The sequence below is a fragment of the Cynara cardunculus genome (genome assembly GCF_001531365.2).
Source record: "Cynara cardunculus var. scolymus isolate 2C chromosome LG 12, CcrdV1, whole genome shotgun sequence".
Classification (NCBI taxonomy): Eukaryota; Viridiplantae; Streptophyta; class Magnoliopsida; order Asterales; family Asteraceae; genus Cynara; species Cynara cardunculus.
The window spans coordinates 1,553,341-1,571,521 of NC_037539.1; the positions used below are offsets into that span (position 1 = coordinate 1,553,341).

Sequence of the window (18,181 nt, forward strand, 5' to 3'; positions counted from 1 at the left end):
ACATGGATAGCTGGTTGAAGATTAATTTTAGATTAAAAAGAAATTCATGTCATTAACCACGTCAGCAAGTAATCCCGAGTTGGATACCATATCACTCGCCACATCAGCATGATAACCGATTAATGCTTCAACCGGTTGCCCGGATACTTAAATGTTTAAAACTTTACATCTTAGATACAAAAATGGAATTCTGAAAGTACATTACTCAAAATAGGAATCAAGTTAAAGTACGTTACATTTTCATGCAATTTGCCCTACATATATTTGTTACATAATATTATTGTTTCATATTGTAAAACTTTTTATGTGTATTTTTCATTTTACTATGTAAACAGAAAGAAATTCAGATAAAATTTTCACCATATGAATACAATGCAGAAGTGATTAAATAAATGTAAAAGTTCATGAAAATGACTTAAAATTGTAGATAAATTTAAATAAAAGTAGATAAATGTAGTTGAAGAAAAATAAGTTAGATTAAAAAGTCAAAGATCCATAAATATTCTCATCATTCTTAACATAATTGTTATTCACAAGAACATATTTATTTTACTAGAACATGAGAACATCATTTTACTATAGTCAATCATGTGATAATAAATCAAAGAAGCAGGCTATATGTCCTCTCAATGTGTATTATCACATGATAAACATGTTCTCATGTTTTCATAAAAGAGAGATGTTCTTGTATAAATCTCCACCTATAATTATATATATATATATATATATATATATATATACACACACACACACACACATTATATTATAAAACAGTTGACAAAAACTCTTAAAAACCATTTTTTATGCATGAAGTATTGTTTATTAATGCATATTGCTTAAAATTCAATATTATAATTAAATAATACGTAAGTACATCTTATTAAAACTCAATGTTTTAATCTGTGTAACTAATAACAGATAAACATAATTAAATGATAAACATTTCATTTTAAATATAAAAAAAACTAAAATATAATTAAAATAATCATTGAGTAATAACATAATACTTAATTATTGTTTTTACAAAAACTTGTATCATTAAACCAAAAATAGATTACCTTTAAGTCTAATTAAAATTATAATAAAAAAATTGAATTAAATAAATTACAAAATCCGAGAACTTTGAAATAGTTAATTTGATACTAATATCTATATATTTTTTTAAATTTTAAAATGTCTTTAAGTTTATATTTATTCAAAAATAAAAACATTATCGTGTTTTTATTACCATATAAAACAATTTTATAACATCGACATAAACAAATAATAAAACAAAATATTAAAATTGAGATGTATCTCGCTGAATTACACGAATACTATTCTAATATATATATAAGTATTAACATAATTTAAAATCATCAATTAAAAAAACATAATTTAAATAGTGTCATAAAGTTTTAAACCACACTATTATGGACGGTACGGAGACTTGTGTCATGAAATAAACACTTCTAATTTAAATATCATGTAAAATGCTTTATTTAAAATCATTATTTTTTTAATTCAGAAATTATATTTAATGATAATTTAGTGTGAGAGAGGGGTAAAAAAGGCAAAAAAATATTTTATATGGTGGGGGCATCAACAGACACGTCACCCCCGACAACAAATAATAACTTTATGCTGCCCAAACTGCCCGCTTTTCGCACTTCCTCTCACGAAACCAAACTCTCCCTCTATATTTCCATTTAACTCCCTCCTGCCCACCTCTGACTACTTTCATCTCTCAAGGGTATAATCGGAAAACTCACCTCCTGGCTCCTGCCCCTACCATTCGGGCATTTGACGGTCACTCAGAATCTTTTTATAATTTTATATTTGAAACATAAATCATTTACAAATTAAAATTTAATATTTCTTAATTTATTTGTTTTTTGTGAAGCTTTTTATTTTATTTATGGAAGCATCTATTTACTTAATTACACTTAAACCCCTGTCGTTATGATAAATGTTAAAATATTTTGTTATCATATGTGCTTTAAAATTATTAAATTTTATTGGATGTTAAATTGTCTTAGTGGTTGTTTAGCAGTTGTTGAATGATTAAGTGATAAGAATGATTAAAAGACTCCCATAATATAGTGTAAAATAAAATATAATTGTTTGATAGTTGTTTACAATAAAATTAGGGCGTTGAATGGTTAAGGGAAACTCATTATACAAAATCAGTCAGAGGATTTTAGAACCATTAAGAGACAAAAAAAATTTATCAAACAAGATTCATCTTTTAACGATTCAAATGATGTCTTTTAATGAAACTATTAAGAAGCAAACAAACAACCCCTTATGTTATCACAGTTTGAAAATGAGAGAGAAACGACATATATGTCGTGTTCTTGTTCAAATGATATATATCGTCTCGTCAAAATTTAAATGTTTAATATATATATATATATATATATATATATATATATTACATTCAACCATGTCCATTTGTACAAACAATGCAACCCAATCAATTAAGATATTTATAGAAATGAATTCATTTATTATAATTTGAATATTTATGAAAAATGATTAGAGTTTATTAATTATGATCAATAATTTATGTTAGGAAACAATCAAAACTTTTATGAAATTACATATTTATCAAATTAAATGGACGGTTGAGATTGAGTTGTATTGGTTATACAAATGTAAAGGGTTGCATAATAACTCATCTTTCTCTCTTTCTCTCTCTCTCTCTCTCTCTCTCTCTCTATATATATATATATATATGTGTGTGTGTGTGTGTGTGTGGAATGATTCAAACGAAAACACTTTTTTACCATAGAAAATCACATGTGATACTATTATTCCATCACATGTGATACTAAATCAGAGACGCGGACGATTTTCGATGCGATCTTTGTTGCAAGCCAAGTCGCCCTTAATCACTAAGCCCCCTCACAAGTATTATCGCATGTGATAAGAGTATTATTGTTATGATACTATAACCCATCAAGACCATCACATGTGATGCTAAATCATAGATGCAGATAACCTTTGGCGCAACCTAAGTCATAGAACACGTCATTCGCACATCACAGGGTCCCCTCACGCATATTATCACATGTGATAAGAATGTTCTTGTGTTCTCGTGAAATGGAGGTGTTCTCATTTGAACCTCCATACACACACACACACACATATATATATATATATATATATATATTGAGAGAGAGAGAGAGAGTTTGTTTCAAATACAACTCATCGTATTTGTACAACCAATACAACCCAATAAATTGAGATATTTATGGAAATGATGAGAGTTCATTTATTATGATTTGAATATTTATGGAAGATGAATATGGTTCATTAATTATGATCAATACTTTATATTAAGAAACAATCAAAACTTCTATGAAATCACATACTAATCAAATGAAATTGGACGGTTGAGATTGAGTTGTATTGGTTGCACAAATGTCAAATGTTATATAATAACCAACCTATATATATATATATATATATATATATATATATATATATATATACATCTTTATTATCTTATTTGACAATATAATCAACAAGAGTGCCTCTAAAAAGTTGAATATCCCTATCAATAAATGAAATTCACAATATAATCAACATAATACCTTTAAATAAAAATATCTCAATACATCATCATTTGACGATTCTACATAAATTCTCTCTGTATTTTATCCCAAGTTTGAACCTCCTCTATCAATAAATGAAATTCACATCCACAATCAGATAAAAACCCTTTAATCATCAATAAATTATTCAAAATAAAAAGTTAAAAACCAAAATTTTTAAAACAAAATTTATATTCTTCATTTTAAAGATTACAAGATGAATCAAATCTATGAAAGGGGTGTTTGAAATTGCTTATAAAAATAATTTATTGATTTATTTTGGTATGACACCGATAATAAATACTTTTTAATGTTTGGATAAACAGTTTATACTGGTAATAAAAAGTTTTTAAAGAAATTAAATCATTATTACTTATAATAAATTAATAAAATTTAAAAAAAACATATTTTTTTTAAAATAAGCAATCCCAAAAACCCTTTTCCCCAAAAATCAAATCTCTTTTGCATTTACAGTTTGAAATTGATGTAAAAGGAAGGCATGTTTGTGATATGTGCAGTTCCATCGAAGTCGACATCTGTTTGATTATTTAAAAGCGAAATTTCTTTTGTTTTATGGGAGGTTTGAAGAAGTCAGTCTTTTCTGTGAGATTTCAAATCATTTTTGAGTAGTAGACATGGGTGGGGGGTGGTCGTGGTGGTGATGGTGATGGTGGTGGGTGCTTTCAGACGCAACAAGAACATTATATCTGATGCACCTTGCACTCTTTCTCTCTCTACTCTACTCTCTTCCCTTTTCTATTCTTTCTTGTCCTACAAATTCAATTTTATAACCACTTCATGATCTTGTTTGAAAATTCCCAATTCGCTTGTTTAAAACCCTAATTTTTTTAATCAACTTTGAAGGTATTCGTTTCATCTTTCTTTTCCATCTTCAATCTCAAATGGGTTTTCATTATTAATCTTGATTTCAATGCAAGAAATTCAAATGGGTTTTCTTTATCAATCTTGATTTCAATCCAAGAAACTGGTCCAAAAGTTGGGAGGTGAGTGCCATCTTCAATCTCAAGTGGGGTTTCTCTTTCAATCTTGATTTCAAACCCAGAAATTGGTCCAAAAGATGGGGGGTTTTGGAATTTGGATGGTGGGTTGATGATATCAAGTGGGTATGATTTTTAGGGTTTCTTTGAAAGATGAAATCTGGTGATCAAGAAAGTGCAAAGATGGAGTCTTTGCATGTTGTGAAATCAAAAGGGAACAAGAAAAAGAAGAAGAATGAGGAAGGGGTTGTGGGTGAAGAAAAGACAAGAAGTGGGTGTTGGAATAGATGGGGGTTTATTGGCAGCTGTGTTTCTTCAAGATCCAAAGTTGATAGCTCAACCAGTGGAATCAGTGGTAAAATCTTGTTGTCTTATTGCATAATTTTAGCTGAATCATGCTGGTATTTCATCTTTTCACATACTCTTTATGATGTTTTATGTTATCTTGTTTGATTTAGAACAGAAAACTTATGATGTGCAGAATGAATGATATTTGGTAGTTTTTGTCCAAAATCCCCTTTTTAGCCATGATTCATGTATGGTATGAACTTGTATGATATGGGTGTAAGAGGCCCTGACCATGATCTTTGGTTGAAATATGTGAGATCCCACAGGGGAAGGCAAGAAAGGTGCCCTTTTAGGGGATTGGATTAAAACTGTTAAGGCTTGTTTGTTAGCAGCTTAATGACCTTGACGAGTCTTACAGCTTATTCAGTCAGCTATACATGATTGTTTGGTAACGGCTTTATGATATAGAAAGTAGTTTATTCAGTCATCTATACATGTCTCTTTGGTACCGGCTTAGTGATATAGATAGTAGCTTATTCAGTCAGCTATACATGACTGTTTGGTAATGTCTTATAACTAATTTCATTTAATCTTTATTATGTGTGGCTGCAGAAAGTAAGTCGACAAATGATACCAGCAAAGATCAAGCAGAAGTTCTGGTAGGTGAAAACAATTTGTCGACTCCGAAACCATTGGAGGAGGAACTCAAAGTTGCTTCCCGCCTTCGGAAATTTGCTTTCAATGATCTTAAATTGGCAACACGAAACTTTAGGCCCGAAAGTCTTCTTGGTGAAGGGGGTTTTGGGTGTGTGTTTAAAGGATGGATTGAAGAGAATGGAACTGCACCCGTGAAACCGGGCACAGGACTAACCGTTGCTGTCAAAACCCTGAATCACGACGGGCTTCAGGGTCATACAGAGTGGCTGGTTCGATGCTTTCTATCTATTTTATTAAAAAAAGCACAATTATGACTTCGAATTCTGAACAAAATACTTATGTTTTTGGCAGGCAGAAGTAAATTTTCTAGGCGATCTTGTTAATCCGAATTTGGTTAAATTGATCGGTTATTGCAACGAAGATGATCAACGGCTGCTAGTGTATGAGTTCTTGCCTCGGGGTAGCTTGGAGAATCACTTGTTCAGAAGTATGTCATCTCTTCAAGTAGCGTTTCAATAAGCTCCAATGGCTTTTTTTCTTCCAATTATGCCCCTTATATTTCCCCATTTAATTTTTTGAAATGTTATTTTGGGTCATATTATACCGTGATCTAACTTATTAGCTAGTTTTTTTACCGAACATTACTGGTTTATGGGCTAACAGCTAGCTTATTAGTCAACACCTAGTTTTTCAGCTAACAGCTAGCTTATTAATGAACACCTAGTTTTTCAGCCAACACCTCGCTTATCAGCTAGTTTGCCAATCATAGCCTAAGGGTCTGTTTGTTAGCAGCTTAATGAGCTTAATGGGATGGACATCTTATTCAGTCAGTTATACTTAATGATATGGTAAGTGACTTAGTCGGTAAGCTTAGTGATACTTACTCGTCCTTTTGGGGTGAATTGTCTTACCTCATTGAGTATGGTGTTGATTGTATTTTTGGAATAGAGGTGAGATCTGCCATACATTCCACCCCCAGACCCGTCATTGGAGTGAGATATACTGAGTTAGTTTGGTTCAATGCAAAGTTATGGAATTTGCAACATTTTGCTTTTTTGTATTTTTCTAATACAATTGCGTTCTTATTATAGGATCGTTACCTCTTCCATGGTCCATCAGGATGAAAATCGCTCTTGGTGCCGCAAAGGGCCTTGCTTTCCTTCATGAAGAAGCAAAAAGACCCGTGATTTATCGTGATTTCAAAACCTCCAACATTTTGCTAGACGCGGTATGCAACCGAGACTTGGATGATTGCGCCTTCCTTTAAATGTTTTTGGGGTTCCGTTAGTATTTCTAATGGTTCGGTTTTTTCAGGAATACAATGCCAAACTTTCTGATTTTGGTCTTGCTAAAGATGGCCCGGAAGGTGATAAAACTCACATATCTACACGAGTCATGGGGACGTATGGTTATGCCGCCCCGGAATACGTGATGACAGGTCAGCATCTTGATCCTTTTATTCGGAACTCCTTATATGTATTCGTTTTGTGCTTTTAGTTCATCCGATTTCAATTGTGAAGTTGGTCAAATATATGTTTAGGGACAGGTTCAAATGAGAACTGTAAATATTTTGAGAAAATGAGAACCAACTATTTATGTTTTATTCATGATAAATGTCGTGATGGACATTTATGATGAATATACATGATACTTCGTGGTGAAAATGCATTATATCCTTGATGAATAATCACATTATTCAGGGTTATTCATCATGAATAACACATGAAATAGTTGGTTCTTAGATTCTCAGAAGGACGAGTGAGCCCTGAACCTTGGGTTCAGGTCACCGACACAACCAGGGAAGGACTGCACCCTTGTCGAACCCATGAGCCATCTGGGTGCACCCAGGTTGCTTTTTAGGATCTAATGATATATGATACCTTATTGTTATGTCTTGTTTTATGTTGTGCCTTTCTTAGGACATCTCAGTTCAAGAAGTGACGTTTATAGCTTCGGTGTCGTTTTACTCGAGATGTTGACTGGTCGGAGGTCAATGGACAAAAACCGTCCAAACGGTGAACACAACCTCGTTGAATGGGCCCGACCACATTTAGGAGAGAGGAGACGGTTTTATCGGTTAATAGACCCTCGGCTAGAAGGCCATTTCTCGGTAAAAGGAGCCCAGAAAGCCGCACAACTCGCGGCTCGTTGCCTTAGTCGTGATCCAAAAGCGAGGCCTTTGATGAGTGAAGTCGTTGAATATCTTAAACCGTTGCCAGCCCTAAAAGACATGGCGGGCTCATCGTATTACTTGCAGACGGTTCAATCCGAACGGGTGGGGTCCAGTCCCGACAGTCGGAACGGGACCCGACCACGTGCAGCGTCGTTTTCAAGAAACGGACCGCCACATGCACGAACCGTCTCGATACCTCATGGTTCTTCACCTTATCGGCAGCACGAGTCACCAAAGACGAATGGGAAGCAATAACCCTGAATTCGCACTTGCCATCTATTTGATGATGGCAATTGTGAATTTTGGGAGATTTGTAGTTTATGAGATGATTAAATTTGTATCATATGATATTATGTGTTTGATAAATTGATCACATTTGTTGAAGAAAATGTGACGACTTTCTCTTGTATTATATCAGTAATATTTAAAGACAATTTTGAGTTGTTGCAAATATATACATACGAGAAAACTTGTGATTTACGTAAATGCGAGAACAGTTGTAAACTCATCAATTTTTTTACGATGAACAAATAAAACCAATGATTGTGAACCATAAGGGTGGTGCCTGATTAATTTGAGTTTGACTTCAAAGGTCAAAAGTACCATGAGGTCCTAAGTTTAAATCCAAAGAGGAATAAAAATTCTTTTGTGGTCACGGAGGTTCAAATGCGGTGACTCTGGGCCATCTGCAAAGCATGTGGTCGTTCTGGAATTAGTTTGTTCGCGCGGGCTGGATATCTAGGTTAATAAAAAACCAATGATTGTGGATGTTTTTGATTTATCATATCATTATTATAGTAAATCATATCATAAGTTGTTTGATATGTCAAAACATTGTCATATTTTTATTATTTATATTAGATCATAAAGTTTTTGATAAAAAAATTTAAAAATTATTTTTTTACACATGAAGTTTTTTTTATTTATGTATATTATTTAAAATTTAAGATCATAAATAAATTGTGCGTATGTACAATATTTTAAAGCTTTATGTTTAAATTTGTATAACTAACTGTAGATAGACATAATCTAACACATGATAAATATCTTATTTTAAATGTAAAAAATTTAAAATATAATTAGGATATGTATTGGGTTATAAGAGTATACTTAATTATTATCTTTATAAAAAATTATATTGTTAAATAAAAAATAAATCATTTCATTATTAAATTAGATTATAATAAAAAAATTGAATTAAAAAAAATTACAAAAAAGAACTTTTAAATAGTTAATTTGATACTGATATCGATATATATTTTTTTCAAAATTTTATAATATCTTCAAATTTATATTTTATTCAAAATAAAAATATTGTTGTTTTCTCAAAACCATATTACACCGTATTATATTGATAGATATAAAGAATAAAATTAAACATTAAAATCGAGATTTATCTTCCTGTATTATACGAGTGCCCTTCTAGTAGTAAAATTATATTATTGTCATAACATTACCAATGATGGAGGCATCAACATAATAAGTCATTAATGATTTCAATAGCATTTAAGGAATATCTCTTATAACTATAAATTGTTGATAAAGTTATTTATTCTAACTTTTATTATAATTAATTAATTATTCTGGTAGAACTTGCTCTTGTTTAAACTCATATATATATATATATATATATAGAGAGAGAGAGAGAGAGAGAGAGAGAGAGAGAGAGATTAATCAAATGCAAACCACTCATATTTGTATAAACCGTGCAAACCACTTTCATCCRTCGATTTCATTGTTTAATYTTATGAAWTTTTTTCATAAAATTGTTTCATATAATACTTTTTTAGATGAAGTTGTTTCATATATGGTTATGAAATTCTTTCATATAATACTTATGAAATTTTAATGAAACTGTTTCATGTATTTCTCTAAAATTAACATAATAAAGATGATAATATCCATGATTAACACATTCCACAATAAGAATGATTAATCAACCTCTCATAATTACAAAAAAAAAAATGAACAAAATAAAAAATCATGATTGGTTGATTAAGGTATGTACTCATAACGTAGTTTGCAAAATAAACCTCATATATATATATATATATATATATACATATACATATATATATATATGTATAGAGAGAGAGAGAGAGAGAAGGGGGGGGGGGGGAAATAAAGCAGCTTCAAATCACATGTGATTGTGATGAAATCACATGCAAATGATGAGCAGGCACTTAGTCAGTAATAGTAAAAGTTGCATGACATGGTTAAAAAGTTACATGTGATTTACTTTTACTGGTAGATTGGAAAGAAAACAATTGAAAACTCCAAAAATCTGAATTTTTCTCCATTTCCAACAACCTATGATGCTCTACAACTTACAAAACACCACCAAGTAGCAAAAGTAAACCTAACAGTAAAAAACAAGACCAAAGACTCTTTTTTTTTTACTTACCTTTATTTCTCATACAACCATAATAAGCTCACAAAAGAGACCTTTTTTTTCACTTCAAGGCTTAAGAGCAAGTGCTAGACCCACCTTTGCACTCTTTTCAATTGCTCTTGTGTCTACTTCTCCTGAGATGGTGAAAAACGATTTCGGCCGCCATTCGTGTTGGAGGAGAGCGCTTGCTATGCCAAAGTTGTTCACCCGACCCTTCACCGTCGTCAATGGGTCCAGTGCGTGTTGTGTCCCAATTATCAATGAGTTTTCGTTGCTCGAGAACCCGTGGCTCAACTCCGCTCCCACAACGGTATTGGTTAGCAGGCTCACCGTGTGGTAGTAGGAAGCAGTAAGCGTGTCCGCTTTATCATTCCTGTATCAACAGAAAACCTTGTCAATACGCGCTACATTACCATGTGTAGTCATACAAAACCTATATCATGCTTTGCAAACTATTCCATGATAAGAGAAACACTTGTTAATAAGGTAAGGTAAAGGGAGGATCAAACGAGAAGTTGATCAATTTGCGAGAAGGCGAGAAGTTCCAAGATCATATATGATTACACATCATATGAACGCTTACATATATGATTCAACACATCCAAAAGAGACGCAGGCGACTTAGTGAACGCGACCAAAGGTCGCAGGAGAAGGTCGCCTGCTATGTGCCAGTCAACACAACATGTGTTTAATTATATATGATTAAGCGTGCTTATCATGTGTAATCATATATGATCTTGAAACTTCTCGTCTTATCACAAATTGACTCCCTTCTCGTTTGAACCTGACCCAGTTAAGGTATTGGTTTATTTATATATCCGAATCCAAAAGCCAGCTCAATCAACAAATAAATGCTAGGTTTGGGCTCCTCTCCATAGGTCACCGGTTTGAGTCTCTCCTTAAGGGCTCTAGGAATTTTCCTGGTAATTATCCTCAGGGCCTCGGAGGATTCGTCGAGGTAAGCACAAGCTGGCCCGGACACCCAGATTTACACATAAATGGCAACACATGTAATCTCTAAACAATTGGATCAATTGGATGCAGAATGAGAGATTAATATCTAAAACATAATCAGATTTGTAGAGATGACATCTATATGATCATATAGTCGAATGATTAAAAATCACAATCCAAGACTAAAATGAGGGTATTTGGATGGAGTGTTTGTAAAAACTACTCACATTCATTAATTACGGTAAGAGAGGGGGGAGTCCGATTTACAGGGGATAGAAGAGAGAGTGATTTTCTAAGGTGCCCCACAAGTTTATCTTTTTAACACTTTGTACACTAAATTTAGGACCAACAGAAAAAAAACCCGGGAGAGTCCATAAAAAGGGTCAACTGGTAGGTGGGTGCTAGTTAAGATCATTTTAAACATGATATGAAATAGATTACAGGCATTTTGGATCTATAATGGCTATAATCTAGAGACACCTTTTCTGATGTACTGATGTCCCTTTTCTGTCGGGCCTGTCTATTAAGGTGCGTTTGGGACGCTGGACAACACAGGAACAAAAGCTTGTTCAAGTTTGGCATGACACAAGGCAGCACTGAGTGGGACAAAATGCATTTTTTTTGTTCCACCCAAAATCAAGAAGATAGAAATAAAATTGGTAAATTACTTATGAAACCTTCCACAATTCTTTCACCCGCCTACCTCACTCTCTCCTATCCAGTCCTGTTTATACTAAACAAAAGCCCTGATAGACCTTGTATATTTCCCTTTCTAAATATATGCTATCGGTTTATTTAGAAAAAAAACAAAACTATCCATGCTAAAGAATTACTCACAGTGTAACGGATGCAATGAGATCAGAAGTGGAGAAACTCAGGCCAGCATTGTACTTGGTGAAATTCCCGGTAGCAGTATCGAAGGAAATGTCAGTCCCGAGGGCAACTGTGTTGTTCCCTGCCACACCAGAGAAGTTGACAATGGGGCTAGCTGTCAAACCAATGCTGGTACTGATTCCCGCATGCTCGTGCAAGTATTGAAGTTCAACCTGTAACCAAATTTCTTTGAGACTTGGAGAAACCCCTTAAACTAACATACATGTCTGCAACCTAATAAGAAAATGGAGTTATTAACCTAAATAGGCATATTGGCTTACTTTTTTAAAATTTAGCCACAATTTTTTTTTCTTTCAATTTAGTTCGATGACCGGCAAGTCTGACACCACAAGCAATTTAGACTTTTTCTGACAAATTCTGGGGAAACTTTTTTACATCTCCCGAGTACAAAGCCGCAAGTTGCGGTAGCCAAAACCGCAGCTTATGGTGCCGCAGGCCAAAAGTCTGGATTTGGTCAGAAAAGTCTGACACCGCAAGCACAAATTTTGGTGGCTAAATTTTAAAATAAGGAGGTCAATATGGTTATTTAGGTTGATTACTCTAGAAAAATGTCAAAGGGGTTGCAATAAGTACCTTGCCAGATCGCTGATCAGGAACGACAAAACTGAAGATTGTCTTCAGTCCAGGTGCAGGTTCATCAATAGTGATAGTCGTGAAAACCTTCATGGTAGTAGCCACATTTTGTTAAACTTTATGAATGTGGTAAGTGAATATTTACTTTTTGTTAAGTGTGTTGAATGAGAGATTTTTATTTTTTGGGGGGAGGTGGTCATACAACTAAGAGGTATTGTAGAAAAATACAAGAGCTTAATGAGAAAAACAAACCGCTAAATCCTAATCATTTAGTGAATAAGTGCATGTTTGTTAAATAAGTCCCCATCAAACAGCACTATATGGCTTATTGGATAAGACCTCAGCCAGTAAGTCACAAACAAACACCACCATAGTTAGCCAAAAGATTTTAGGACAGCATTAATAATCACTCCATCCCATGAAACTGAAACGAAGTTCTTTTAAAAATGTCAACTGAAAGTTGCTATACTTATTTGTCAACTGAAAGTACTTAAATGAAAACTACTACTTTGAAAATTACTTATTTGCCTATGGTCATCATTACAAAAAATCGATGGCACTGATGTGCATTAATAAGATTCCCCTACATTATTTGTCGTCAGATATCCCATGAAAGGGGAAAGGGACCAAAATAGCCAATCTCCCCAACCAACTTCACTTTTTAGCCATTTTTCCATCAAATTCACATTTTAGCCAGAGTTTACGCAAATCCTTATGCATTTGCGTAAAGCCTATTTCCAGATTAAAAAAATCTTTAAGCAAATTTGTGTAATTTGCACAAGGATCCCCATTTGTGTAGATAATTTTTTTAATCTGAAAATAGGCTTTGCGCAAGGCATTTGCATAAGCTTTGGCTAAAATAAGAATTTGATGCCAAAAGTGGCTAAAAGGTGAATTTGGTCCAGGAGATTGGCTATTTTGGTCAATTTCCCCCACAAAGGCTCTCGACAAGATGATATAGAAACACTCTACCAGCACAACTCTGCACAAAGCATTTCCCCATGTGTCCCACACTTCCTCACTAAGTTAGCTGTATACAGCAAGTGGGCATCAGTAACAAACTAATACTTGATGTTCCTACCAATCATACGAAAATAACAATAAGATCCACAAAAATGTGGTAAGGTACAGAAATCAAAGTCATTATTTACATAAAATCTGTGGCGTTAACATGGGTTTCAGCAATCAATCTATTTGGTAACTCCAAAAGAGGACCAGATATAAGCACTGAATCAAATTACTCCCATTACCTTAGAGTTTGTGTCCACTTTAACATCAGTTGTAATGTTTTTGTTGATCAGTTTGGTGTTGACATCAGCCAAAAACAGCTCACCTTTCTTGGCTCCTGATGAGGTAATTGACTGAAAAATAGATGAAATTGAAAAGACCAGCATATCAGACATATGCAATATTCAAAATACTACAGCCATCTTCAAAATCACATTTGGCAAAGGCCACAACTAACAAGGTACACAAGCAACAGATTATGCTATATACAAGTAGTCAAGCACAACCTAACAAAGCAGATTGACATGCCAAAGAAGATTCACATGATTTCCATACAGATGCAAGCCAAGATATCCTAATAGGTATCAGTTTTACATAACATAGCATCCTACAACTATTAAATTTCAAAATACCGACATTAAAAAATATATAAGAAAGTATTGCTGATCAAGGATACAATCTATGTTATACACAAACAAGAACAAATAACCACCATCCTAGTAATCATTTTACTTTTTCTTCAGTAATATACAAAAAACAATAGATGAAAGCAGTCAAAGAACACAAACATGGGTACTAGATTATGCATGACCAAGCTTACTCAAACGCTACAAACAGGACTCCAAGGCATATTGTAAAATTCAAGTGGAAGTTTCACAACTATAAGATCATTATCTATATTCCGCATTTGACATGAGGCAGCGTGTATATTTAATATTTAACACTAAAGAGAGAAAACCAATTGTGATTTCTTGCCAATGGAGTACAATCTAAACACGAATTACAGGCTCAAGATTTTCTCAATATTAAGAAAAACCTACAACAGTACTGTGCCTACATTTCCAGGACAGTTTAAAAGAGGGACTTAGATTATAGATAACATGCTTAGTCTTTTAGTTCCATTTGTTCTATAAAGAAATCTCAGGGAACTTGTAAATTGCAAAACAAAACCAAAGTTGCTCTATAAAATGCAATTAGCCGGTAAATTATGAGCTAGCTAATCAATTAAAATCCAAACAATCCAACTAGCCTGTCAGAAACAGCAAAACATCAAAATCCCAAACAATAACCTATCCTTAGCTTCAATCTCGAATTAAATTCGGATAACCACCACCTGCATAGTGAAGTATAGATGCATATTTGTATATACATAGATAGTAAGACAGACAGATATAGAGAGAGAGAGAGAGAGAGAGAGAGAGACTGACAACACCGTTCACGGTATAAGTTGTGAGAGAAAATTTATGGTCGCTCTGGTAATCCTTGTAAAGAAGATCTGGAAAACAACAAAAATGAATATTAAATCAAAATCAACCATTTTAAAACAGCATCGATTGAAGCAAAACACACACACACCATAAAACGAAGCAAAAGCAACCTTCCCTTCATTCTAACCTTTTTCTCGAAACAATCAAACACAGTAGTATCAATCAATTTACTGAATTTAGAACACAAACGCAGAAACGGGCATAACCGCAACAAGTAAATCGATATGCACAAATCAAAAACAAAAAATTTGATCTATGTGTCTGTGTCTACCTCTGGCTTTTTTGCCGATATCGGGATAGAGACCTGGACCTTTCCCCATCTCTGTTCTTCGTGCTCGAGAAATGTGTGCGTGTGTGTGTGAGAGAGAGATAGAGGAGAAATTCGTACAAACACGGCTTGCTGAACTGAATCGGTGCGGATGAAGATATTTCATATAGAGGACCTGTAATTTGTATAAATTGCAATAATCACCCCTGAATTTTGTTACATCTACTAACTACCACAAAAGTTTTTCTAACCCCTGAATTTTGTTACATCTACTAACTACCACAAAAGTTTTTCTATAAGTACCATATTATTTGACCCTAAACCCTAAACATTAAACTTTTCTGGTATTTTATTAGTGGTTGTTTATCAAATGTTTATCACGTAAATGTTTACTCATGTATGAGTTACCGTTTAAATGAGCATTGCAAAGACTTAGAATCTTACCCGGTAAGTAAGGGAAAAGACTTTTACTACCAGATAAAAAAATGTTTACCAACAATCTGTTTTAATAACAAAAAATGTTACCCGATAAAGTAAGTGATGGTGATGATATTGGTTTGATAAAGTGCTCCTCACATTGCGTATTCAATTTGAGCTTGAATATTAAAAAATTACGAATTTAATATAGAATGAGTTACGGTTTTCTTCATTTTTATGATTTTTTTTGTCTATCGACATGATTTATTATAGAAAAAACACTTAGGGTCTGTTTTAGTTTGCGGGAATGAAAAGGATTTGGAGGAGTTTGGTTTTCAAATCCATTCCAATCCGTGTTTGTGGGTGGTTGGGATTTCACAATATTTCGTATGATTTTTATATAATAATGTTTTAAAATATGTTTACAACATTTAGTTTTCTAATAATTCATTAATAAAAAAGATATTTTAATTAATTATTTATAAATGATTTATAAAAATGGAATTCCATTACGTTCCAAATCCATCACACTAAGCACACCAAAGATTTTAAAATCCTTCCAAATACAAATCTCTCCAATCCCAATTCCTTCCATGAAATCCAAATCCCTCAAAATCATTCCATCAAACCAAACGACCCTTTTGAGTATAATGGTCGTTTACCCTCTCTTATAAGTGGGTATCATGTGTCTTGTACATGAGGGCAAATATGTCATTTTAGGTTTTCTCTCTCTCTTGAGCTTTCGCGCAAAATCCTAATTCTAAATCCTCTTCTCTCTCTCTTCATATGTTTTTCGTTCCTCACCAACCTTGTTTTTTAACATGTAATATTTACATATGACAAATATTCACATGCGTTCTCAAATTTAGTAAGGTCTTAGACATTGGCTTTCTATAAGGTTAGGCTATACTGATAACAGGTATCATTAGTGTTATGATCCCTTGTTGCCCATGGTTGTGATTTTCTATGCCAAGTTCATGAATGGGTGCCATTTCTTTCATTCATGACTTTTGAAATAATTGAGGGGATTGTTTATTTATCTCTTAATAGTTTCATTAAGGGGCTGTTTGTTTGGCTCTTAATGGTGACATTAAGAGCCAACCTCTTAATCGGTAAGAGGTAAGGTTTGTTTGGCAAAAAAAAAAACCAAGACTCTTAATGGTTACACAAGCCTCTTAACCATTTTGAGTATAGGGGTTCACTAAACCATTCAGATTACATTTGTTCCCTCTTTACCCTTCCACAACCCTCTTCCAGCCGTCCACTCATCGTTACCTTCACGAGAACTCGTTGCATTGCACAGGTTCGCCGGTTGTCGCTCGACCGTCTCCATCGCCGGTGACCTCCACCGTCTCCATCGTCGGCGACCTCCACCGTCTCTATCGTTGGTCGCCTTCCACAGCTTCGATTGTCGCCTCCATCAGGTATCTTCTGTCTCCCCTATTTCAAGTATCTTCCGTTTGRGATGATTTTGGTCGCCGGTYGCCAGTCCYTTAACAGTAKCACARYTTCGATTTCAAGTATATYTGCATGATTTTCGATATATTACTTTCAACTTGACTTATTAGAAATCGAAATGGTTCTGAGAAAAACAGAGGAACATTGCTATTTAGATGTAGATCAACCCACTGCTTTCTTCAATTTTTTAAGAAATCCATGTTCACCTCTTCTTGTATAGAAATGAGAGCAAGAATTTACCTATTTAGGCTTTTAGTTGTTAGGTTTTCTTTCTTCAATTTTAGTTGTTAGGTAAATGCATAATGAAACAATGATGATCACTAAAAAATTTAGAGAGCAACAAACTAGTTCAGGATCCCACAATTAAAAGGTTAAAAAAGAGAGGGTTAAAATAGTAATTTGTTTTCATTCAGAAAACAGTTACCAAACAACATTATTTCATTCAACACTTAACTATTTTGATCTTTTTAACCATTCTGACCACTTAGCCATTCTGCACCAAACCATTCAGCAACCGCCAAACAGCCCCTAAGAGACTACCTCTTAATCATTAATAGGTGAATCTTATTTGAAAAAAAAAGTTTGTCTCATAATGATTCTAAAACCATCTAAATGATTTTATATCATGTGTCTCCTTTAATCATTCAGTGCTCTAATTCAATTATAAACAATTACCGAACAATTATATTTCATTTTGCACTATATCATAAGAGCCTCTTAATCATTCTGACCATTTAATCATTATACCATTAAGAATTGCCAAACATCCCCTAAGTGTTACGGAATTGAATCAAGAGGGGGGGTTTGAGATACTATGTTTTCAATTTATGTTGACATAAGTGGATTTTTATTTATTTATGACATGTAATCAGAATGATGTGTTATCTATATCACCTCATTTAAGACATATAAAAAAAAGGTTAACCGAATTAAAAAAAAAAGTAACAAGTTACCCACTAGTACAATAAGTATATTTTTCAAAGTACAATGTTTTAACCAGAACATAATTGAAAAGAATGTTGTTGTAATAAAAAGA

At 33.4% G+C, this 18,181-nt stretch overlaps 2 protein-coding genes across 2 annotated transcripts; one reads left to right on the forward strand and one right to left on the reverse strand.

Annotated features, from left to right (window-relative positions):
- Positions 1-4,284: 4,284 nt before the first annotated feature.
- Positions 4,285-8,147, forward strand: LOC112523943 (probable serine/threonine-protein kinase PIX7). Its single transcript, XM_025133624.1, has 6 exons — positions 4,285-4,931; positions 5,477-5,790; positions 5,873-6,008; positions 6,613-6,749; positions 6,836-6,959; positions 7,441-8,147. Exons 1-6 carry the CDS (start codon positions 4,730-4,732, stop codon positions 7,947-7,949), a joined length of 1,422 nt encoding a protein of 473 aa, XP_024989392.1. The 5' UTR covers positions 4,285-4,729; the 3' UTR covers positions 7,950-8,147.
- Positions 8,148-9,961: 1,814 nt separating this feature from the next.
- Positions 9,962-15,396, reverse strand: LOC112522845 (mitochondrial outer membrane protein porin of 36 kDa-like). The gene is made up of 6 exons (XM_025132161.1): positions 15,274-15,396; positions 14,943-15,010; positions 13,758-13,868; positions 12,508-12,594; positions 11,878-12,086; positions 9,962-10,459 (listed from the first exon to the last, which is right to left on the reverse strand). The coding sequence occupies exons 1-6, from the start codon at positions 15,320-15,322 to the stop codon at positions 10,153-10,155; spliced, it is 831 nt and encodes a 276-aa protein (XP_024987929.1). The 5' UTR covers positions 15,323-15,396; the 3' UTR covers positions 9,962-10,152.
- Between the last annotated feature and the right edge of the window lie 2,785 nt (positions 15,397-18,181).